Source organism: Opisthorchis viverrini (assembly GCF_000715545.1).
Source record: "Opisthorchis viverrini unplaced genomic scaffold opera_v5_424, whole genome shotgun sequence".
NCBI classification, from domain to species: Eukaryota; Metazoa; Platyhelminthes; class Trematoda; order Opisthorchiida; family Opisthorchiidae; genus Opisthorchis; species Opisthorchis viverrini.
Window position 1 is genome coordinate 84,769 of NW_008752084.1, and position 9,762 is coordinate 94,530.

Sequence of the window (9,762 nt, forward strand, 5' to 3'; positions counted from 1 at the left end):
CGACCCAACCAAGTCAACACGGGATACTGTCGAGGTCAGCAAATCATAATAATGCCGAAAAAAAATATATCATCAATCACAGACCCAATGAGCCTGAATCAAACATTCCCACTAGCCCGCCATCAACAAAAATCCAGAGACATTATCCCTTCAAAGCGAACAAGCACCCGGTCCGGATGGTCTGAACTCCACTTTTCAGAGAGGACAGTGAGTCCATGGTGATCACTCTACGGATGGAATGGAACAAACAAAGAACACCAATAAAATGGGGAGCCTCACCCTGATCCAAGTCTGCGAAACGGCGCAATGACGTCATTCGAAAGCCGCCGTGGCATCAGTCTGTTAGCCGTAATTTCCAAGGTGCTATTCAGTATCATTTTGCATTGTCAATGATTGCCGGGAGAAATAGATGCGCGAATATCAAATTGGTTTTTGCCCTAGAAGAGAATGCATCGATTGCGCCACCCTTCCAAACGTCCACGGTTGGTTCTTTTTTCTGAAAGCTGCTTTCGACTCCGTCAATCGTCAGGATTTTTGGAGATGGCAGGCGGTCAAAGGTGTCCCTCCAAAATTTACATCCATTACAAGGGCAAATAAGAACCCCTGTAGATGCATGCGGATAAGCTTTCGTCTGAATTCACCACGTTCAGTAGCGTAACACTGGCTTCACTCACCATTACACTTCAACCGCGTTATCGATGTGCTGCTTGAAACTTCTCTATCTGCCTCGAAATGCTCCCCGGCATTCGCTCACAGACGCCGTGTGCGGATTGAAGTGTTGCTAAGAGACTCATGTTTGCACTCTGTTCACAAACGACAGTGAACTATGTACCCAGCAAGCGCTCTACTCAGTCACCCCCATAGGGACGCTCGGAGCAATCGCAACCTACGTGTCGGCACCAAGGCCACAGTTGTTGTAACTGTATTTTCCTCAGCTTAGTTCTCGGTCTGAGCCTTCCAAGCTAGCGTTCACGTCAAAACAAACACCAAAGGTGCACAAAGGTCTATTAACGCCCAAAACGAAATCAGGAACAGTTGTACAGCGCTTCGTATATATAGCGTAAGCGGCTATAACTTTCTGGAATTTCTGACGCGTTCTGGAGCTCCATTGGCAACCGGCATTTGGCCAATACTGGGTCATGATTGGCTGTTGGGTCCAGATTGTTGACCAATCAGATCTCGTCTTGATGCCGGACCGGCAAGCGTCCCGAATTTTGGGCCAACCTCGAGCGGGCTAGGCTTCTCGGCCGTAGCAGCGCCTAAAGACGTGCGGTGTAGTGGGATCCGCGTGGATTCCTGCCTAACAACAGTGCACCGAGTTATCGTACTACCTACATTACTGTGTACTGAAGCACGGACTCCATAGTGACGGCAGAGCACACGGCCTGTGTAAAACACCGGGTGCATTGATTAGATCGGGTTCTGAACACTAAATTTCTCCAGAGCCAAAATCTACAGATTCGAGTGCATACAGATATGCGAACAATTGTGCTGTAGAGGTCACGCAAAACGAATGTGCTGAAACAACTCTGACAGAGCTGGCTTACAGCCAACTGAAAACTGAGGAACGCATTCGGGGACGGTCGAAATTCCGCCACCGTGACAGACTTCAGGTAAGCTTGAAAAACCGCAATCTTCCTCTCAGACCTTGAAAAAAATACAACACCTGACAGAGCGAACCACTGCCTGCACAAGCATATTGTCCAGCCAAATGATAACCACTCGTATGAGTGCCACCCTTTCGGGTGCACATGCTTCAACAGAACCTGACTCGCAGGTCAAAAGTACACCCTCCCTAAATCACCACGGAAGCGCCAGTAAATCGCCTCAGGTTCTTCTATCCCTGGTCCAGATCAACAAGATAATTTGGCTCCGATTTTCAATAAGAACCTGGCCACCCTACTCATAGTATAGACTGCTTGTGATTACCGGTTTACTGTGCAGCTATCCACACTCAATGAAAAGCTGTGGTAATGATTCCACTAGACGGCATTTTTGTGGCAATGCAGTATCCTGCTTCAACTTGGGAGACCTGATCGATTAGATGAGCGCCTTCGTGCAAATGACATAGTGCTTTGTTGACATGGTGACAAAGTGCTTAGGTCGACTCCCGGATTTCTAAAAATTCCCGAGCATTCGCTAGATATCAAATTCAATTCATGTGTCCACCGAATTCAACCTTGTTTTGATGCGAATTAAAGCTCCACTTTCGAATATTTACCACCGTAACTCAGTAGGCCCCCGTGGTGCCGATTTGTGCACATTTTGTTATTTTGGCGAGCAAACTGATATTATTGTGTTGAACTTTTGAATGCAAGTAAATGTTGTGTATAAAAATTGTTCTCCGATGAACCAGGGTCTGGATGTTTCTAATGCATTGCGATCACTTTGTAGTCACGCTCACGTGAACTTGTCAAATTGCACAAAAGTGCACTCCCCGATGCCGAAAAGACCACCTTTTGAGACGTAGTTTCAAAGACTGCCACTGGCGACGAAACATAACATGAGTTATCGCGAGCTAAATCGCCAAAGTAAATCATACATCAGTTCCAGACTATTTACGGTATTTAAGTAGCTAATCAAATAAATCAAACATTAGCAGCTAGTCGTATTCGTCCATTGCGCTCCATGCAATCTGTGGTTCACCAGAGACACACCTTTCTTGAATGCTTCGTTTAGATGCAAAACGCAACTGCCAACTGCGGACGTAATTTGTAACCTTATACAGGTTACCAGGTTTCCTGTACTGCTAGGATTGGATGCGGTGCTCGCCGCTGTTTCACACTGTATGGCCCCTGATGCTGAACAACCCTGGAGTTAAACNTTGGTTCTTTTTTCTGAAAGCTGCTTTCGACTCCGTCAATCGTCAGGATTTTTGGAGATGGCAGGCGGTCAAAGGTGTCCCTCCAAAATTTACATCCATTACAAGGGTAAATAAGAACTCCTGTAGATGCATGCGGATAGACTTTCGTCTGAATTCACGACGTTCAGTAGCGTAATGCTGGCCTCACTCACCATTACACTTCAACCGCGTTATCGATGTGCTGCTTGAAACTTCTCTATCTGTCTCGAAATGCTCCCCGGCATTCGCCCACAGACGCCGAGTGTTGCTAAGAGACTTATGTTTGCACTCTGTTCACAAGCGACAGTGAACTATGTATCCAGCAAGTGCTCTACTCAGTCACCCCCATAGGGACGCTCGGAGCAATCGCAACCTACGCGTCGGCACCAAGGTCACAGTGCACCGAGTTATCGTACTACCTACACCTCGAAATGCTCCCCGGCATTCGCTCACAGACGCCGTGTGCGGATTGAAGTGTTGCTAAGAGACTCATGTTTGCACTCTGTTCACAAACGACAGTGAACTATGTACCCAGCAAGCGCTCTACTCAGTCACCCCCATAGGGACGCTCGGAGCAATCGCAACCTACGTGTCGGCACCAAGGCCACAGTTGTTGTAACTGTATTTTCCTCAGCTTAGTTCTCGGTCTGAGCCTTCCAAGCTAGCGTTCACGTCAAAACAAACACCAAAGGTGCACAAAGGTCTATTAACGCCCAAAACGAAATCAGGAACAGTTGTACAGCGCTTCGTATATATAGCGTAAGCGGCTATAACTTTCTGGAATTTCTGACGCGTTCTGGAGCTCCATTGGCAACCGGCATTTGGCCAATACTGGGTCATGATTGGCTGTTGGGTCCAGATTGTTGACCAATCAGATCTCGTCTTGATGCCGGACCGGCAAGCGTCCCGAATTTTGGGCCAACCTCGAGCGGGCTAGGCTTCTCGGCCGTAGCAGCGCCTAAAGACGTGCGGTGTAGTGGGATCCGCGTGGATTCCTGCCTAACAACAGTGCACCGAGTTATCGTACTACCTACATTACTGTGTACTGAAGCACGGACTCCATAGTGACGGCAGAGCACACGGCCTGTGTAAAACACCGGGTGCATTGATTAGATCGGGTTCTGAACACTAAATTTCTCCAGAGCCAAAATCTACAGATTCGAGTGCATACTGATATGCGAACAATTGTGCTGTAGAGGTCACGCAAAACGAATGTGCTGAAACAATCCTGACAGAGCTGGCTTACAGCTAATTGAAAACTGAGGAACGCACTCGGGGACGGTCGAAATTGCGCCACCGTGACAGACTTCAGGTAAGCTTGGAAAACCGCAATCTTCTTCTCAGAAAAAAATACAACACCTGACAGAGCGAACCACTGCCTGCACATGCTTGGAGGACTTCGAGACAGAACTCACCTCAATGATCGAACAGAAGGCTGTCGCTCAAAACAACCGCATATTGTCCAGCCAAATGACAACCACCCGTATGAGTGCCACCCTTTCGGGTGCACATGCTTCAACAGAACCTGACTCGCAGGTCAAAAGTACACCCTCCCTAAATCACCACGGAAGCGCCAGTAAATCGCCTCAGGTTCTTCTATCCCTGGTCCAGATCAACAAGATAATTTGGCTCCGATTTTCAATAAGAACCTGGCCACCCTACTCATAGTATAGACTGCTTGTGATTACCGGTTTACTGTGCAGCTATCCACACTCAATGAAAAGCTGTGGTAATGATTCCACTAGACGGCATTTTTGTGGCAATGCAGTATCCTGCTTCAACTTGGGAGACCTGATCGATTAGATGAGCGCCTTCGTGCAAATGACATAGTGCTTTGTTGACATGGAAGTAGCTAATCAAATGAATCAAACATTAGCAGTTAGTCGTATCCATCTGTTGCGCTCCATGCCATCTGTGGTTCATCAGAAACACGCCTTTCTTGAATGCTTCGTTTAGATGCAAAACGCAACTGCCAACTGCGGACGTAATTTGTAACTTTATACAGGTTACCAGTTTTCCTGTACTGCTAGAATTGGATGCGGTGCTCGCCGCTGTTTCACACTGTGTGGCCCCTGATGCTGAACAACCCTGGAGTTAAACTGATCGCATAGCCACCGATCATCATTGGCGTGGTTAAGATGTCAACTGCCGATTATTCCGCTAGGTTTCCCAATAAACAGGAAAAAAGCGAACTCTTCATTTAGCGACGGAAAAATTTTAGGTCACATCTCAAAGCAACTCAATAAAGCCCGTTGTGTAATGACCGTAACTGGGACGATACAATCACAGCTGGTGATGGATACCGTGTCTGCATTGCTTCCGAGGGAGTACACATAGGCCACTGGATCCCATAACAGTCACTATAACTCGTTGCAATCTCAGAACAAAATCCAACCAGATGAGCAATTTAACCTCAGCTCAGACGTAGTCCGAGTTTGAACAAAGAAACATAGGGGTACCATGAATCTCAAGAAACGCAAAGGACCATTGAAGTACGGAATTCACGAAAGTTGGAACATCAGGTCGGCGAAACCTCGACGTTTAGCCAGTCAGTCAAACATAGTATTGGATCCCGTAAGGGGTTCATCAACCATTGCTTCCCAATAAGTCAAGAACTTGAACAGCCTGAAGCACACCACCGTTTCTCTCGACTTCAAAAGAGCCTTGTAATATGGATGGAACCCTACCGATGTTTGTAAATATCTTCGTGCTCCGAATTCCGGTTAGGGTACGCCACAGATTTATCCAAAAATCTTGAGTTTGAGATAGCTCAGGTAGGTAGGATCGGAGTCTAGTAACCGGAAGGTTCGCAGTTCCAAACAAACAGTCGCACTTCCATTGTGCCACCCATGTTTAAGCAACCCAGTAATATCCCAGCTGCATTCGTAAACAGTGTTTAAAGCAATCGATGACGCTGAACAAACAAGAATCAACCGACCCCAATTACCACAAGGCCAATAAAGCAGTCAACTAATCACGAGCGACCACAACTGAAAATCAAACGAAGAATTCAAATAGCGGCGAACAGTGTTGTTAGTGATCTACGGAAAACCTGTGGTCTCGAAATATTAAAATGAGATTACGTTGTTGCGAACTCAGACTTCAGGTTGCTGAAAACTGCTCGAGAGCCCACACCCGGTGTCAGCCTTCTTGGGGCTCATCAGACAGGCGCAGTCCCCGAGTTTCCGTCAACCTCATGTCCTAGGTGAACCCGAATTGGACAAATCTCGACAAATGCACTCATTCGCACATCGATTGTGTTTTCAACTGAACAGCATGGATAAGAGATTCAGTTGAGTCTCTGGTGAAAACCAAATTGCTATGCAAAGGAGTCTCACTGATTTCTGGTAACATGATTTGTGGTTGCGAAATTTGGTCGCTCCGATATGGAGATGTTAGATGATTGATTGCTGCTTTCTCGATAGTGTAGCAAGAGTTAGCCGAGGGCAGTCCATGAAAGATAGAGCAGCATGTCCATGGCTATCGTTATTTATTTCATCATATTATGATGGCTACAACATGTGATAGGTCTGCTCAACCACCACCTACCAAATAAGTGTTGCTAAAAAAGTTTTCAGAGACGGCCTACGGTACTGCAACTTTAACAGAAAGCAGTATCTTAACAGCTTCAAGACTGGAACCCATATAATCCCCTTTGCCCATGGCTAGAAACGCTTAAAGGCACTCATGACGTCAAGTGCGGAGTGCTTGGCTTAGGTCAATCGTTGGGGGCTTATCTTATGTTGGTTGAAGTTCCCAGAGAAGTCTGTATCAATCCGGTTGATGGTACCAAAGGTACATATGTTTATTTCAACCCTGTTTGAAGGCGTAGGCATCTTATTCTTAGTCGTTATCCCTGAAAACACATCTCCGCCCCTGCACTTTTTACTAAGATTTCCTCATCTCGTGGTTGTATGGCAGTTAAACACCGACAGACATTACCAGTTTACCACTGCAAGTGATGTTGGTGATCGAATGACTACATAGCACAGTCGACGACTTACTCCAGAAGCGGCCCTGGTGCGACTCGGGAGAATTAGTGAGTTGAATGTGTTAGGCGGTACGGTCGAAACGTTGGTAGTCTGGGCTTTACCAACATCCACAGCGGTGCCAGACACGTCCCTGGCAGACAAGTCTTCAGCCGAACCACGGTTAGCTGCTAGCAACATGGAAAACAACAGGCGCGTGAGGAGAAGCGACCGTGTTTAAAGCAATCGATGACGCTGAACAAACAAGAATCAACCGACCCCAATTACCACAAGGCCAATAACGCAGTCAACTAATCACGAGCGACCACAACTGAAAATCAAACGAAGAATTCAAATAGCGGCGAACAGTGTTGTTAGTGATCTACGGAAAACCTGTGGTCTCGAAATATCAAAATGAGATTACGTTGTTGCGAACTCAGACTTCAGGTTGCTGAAAACTGCTCGACAGCCCACACCCGGTGTCAGCCTTCTTGGGGCTCATCAGATAGGCGCAGTCCCCGAGTTTCCGTCAACCTCATGTCCTAGGTGAACCCGAATTGGACAAATCTCGACAAATGCACTCATTCGCACATCGATTGTGTTTTCAACTGAACAGCATGGATAAGAGATTCAGTTGAGTCTCTGGTGAAAACCAAATTGCTATGCAAAGGAGTCTCACTGATTTCTGGTAACATGATTTGTGGTTGCGAAATTTGGTCGCTCCGATATGGAGATGTTAGATGATTGATTGCTGCTTTCTCGATAGTGTAGCAAGAGTTAGCCGAGGGCAGTCCATGAAAGATAGAGCAGCATGTCCATGGCTATCGTTATTTATTTCATCATATTATGATGGCTACAACATGTGATAGGTCTGCTCAACCACCACCTACCAAATAAGTGTTGTTAAAAAAGTTTTCAGAGACGGCCTACGGTACTGCAACTTTAAACGAAAGTAGTATCTTAACAGCTTCAAGACTGGAACCCATATAATCCCCTTTGCTCATGGCTAGAAACGCTTAAAGGCACTCATGACGTCAAGTGCGGAGTGCTTGGCTTAGGTCAATCGTTGGGGGCTTATCTTATGTTGGTTGAAGTTCCCAGAGAAGTCTGTATCAATCCGGTTGATGGTACCAAAGGTACATATGTTTATTTCAACCCTATTTGAAGGCGTAGGCATCTTATTCTTAGTGGTTATCCCTGAAGACACATCTCCGCCCCTGCACTTTTTACTAAGATTTCCTCATCTCGTGGTTGTATGGCAGTTAAACACCGACAGACATTACCAGTTTACCACTGCAAGTGATGTTGGTGATCGAATGACTACATAGCACAGTCGACGACTTACTCCAGAAGCGGCCCTGGTGCGACTCGGGAGAATCAGTGGGTTGAATGTGTTAGGCGGTACAGTCGAAACGTTGGCAGTCTGGGCTTTACCAACATCCACAGCGGTGCCAGACACGTCCCTGGCAGACAAGTCTTCAGCCGAACCACGGTTAGCTGCTAGCAACATGGAAAACAACAGGCGCGTGAGGAGAAGCGACCGTGCGACTGGAAAAGGTAAATACAAACTAAAAGGACCGAAACAAACGACTTACCAACCAACTCATCCAAATTGGAAGTTTCGTCAAAGACGGGAGAACGCGACGCACAGGGCGGAGTGCTTACAGTGGGCAAGTCGCCAATGGACTCAGCCAACGAAGAGGAATTCGACAGCTGGCCCAAATCATGCGTCACGTCAAATGATGTTATAGCCTCCGATGCCAGAGAACCAATGTTTGTGGCGGTTGCCAGGATAGTGTAGGCATTTTTGAGCCGAGCGTACTCTTCTTTCTGCAACAAACAAAGAAAAAACAGCTCCCAAACCGTGAAGGAAGTCAGTTGGGCTGGGGAACAAGTCGCAGTTTGGATACGTAAAAGACCGTATAATATATCATTCAAACGGTTGGTTCCCCGCTCAACCACACGAAAATAAAAAATATAATGTCTACCAAATAAGTGAGTCGTGAAGTAGAAGAGATACCCTTTCTGCAGCCAAGTTTTTTAATCAAGGTGGAAACAAGTTTCCCGCACGTTTTTCTACACAGACTGGCACTTGCCTAAACAATAATCGTTCAGTTGTAAAGCCCCTTCGATGTGTAGCTGCCATGACGGCAGGTACTGAGACGGCTGAGATACTGTCGGTCAGTCCAAGCCTAGACAGGAGCAGTCGAGATGCTAAGGTTGGGATGGAAACACAAACCTTCGGGTCAGTAAGATCGCACGTGAGCCAATGAGCCATCTCAAGCCCACTTGCTTAACAAGGGAAACATTCATCCGGTCCATGCAAGTAGATTCCGAGGAGTTCTGTTCGCGCGTCACTTCGAAATCCGTTAACAGCGGTTCCAACGTTGAACCAACAACGGTAGGTGGCTCACTCAACCCTTCGCTGATTTACTTAGGTTCTTGTGTGTGCGTTTCTATTTTAGACGAACGACCTTGCACAGATTTAATGTATTAGTCAGAAGGCACCGCTCAAGGAAGGACTCAAACTCTAGAACAAATGTCTCAAAAAGTGAGGATACAACAGACATGGTAGCCAAGAGAGGTTTTTGTGACATCATCGCACATCTGTTCCGTTAGGTCAACTCTGGAAAATATAGGGAGGTCACGGTCATACTGTGACATCACGCACATCTGTTCCGTTAGGTCAACTCTGGAAAATATAGGGAGGTCACGGTCATACAATAGTACCCACCCCAAACAAGCTTTATGCAGTCCAATTTCAGCCTGAAACATAAGGCAAGGATAGAAAAACGGTGGCGAAGATCATACACTAACCTGTTTGTCCAGTTGCTGCCGCACAGTTGTTAGTTCCCGCTGTAGACCTTGGATATCATCCGGAACACGTTGGGCGGCTGCCTCCTTCGAAGACGCATTTTGAGCGTCCTGGTCATCTGCCTGAAACATACATGA

The 9,762-nt window shown here is 46.7% G+C and overlaps 1 protein-coding gene across 1 annotated transcript in view; it reads right to left on the minus strand.

The window, feature by feature from the left end:
• The window catches only part of T265_10935 (hypothetical protein), a gene marked incomplete at both ends in the record, with an annotated part of 51,014 nt that overhangs the window by 17,491 nt on the left and 23,761 nt on the right, over positions 1-9,762 (minus strand). The window contains 4 exons of the mRNA XM_009177451.1: positions 6,847-6,998; positions 8,245-8,358; positions 8,406-8,640; positions 9,628-9,747. Coding sequence (XP_009175715.1) covers positions 6,847-6,998; positions 8,245-8,358; positions 8,406-8,640; positions 9,628-9,747 — 621 coding nt within the window. The remainder of the gene's footprint in view (positions 1-6,846; positions 6,999-8,244; positions 8,359-8,405; positions 8,641-9,627; positions 9,748-9,762) is intronic.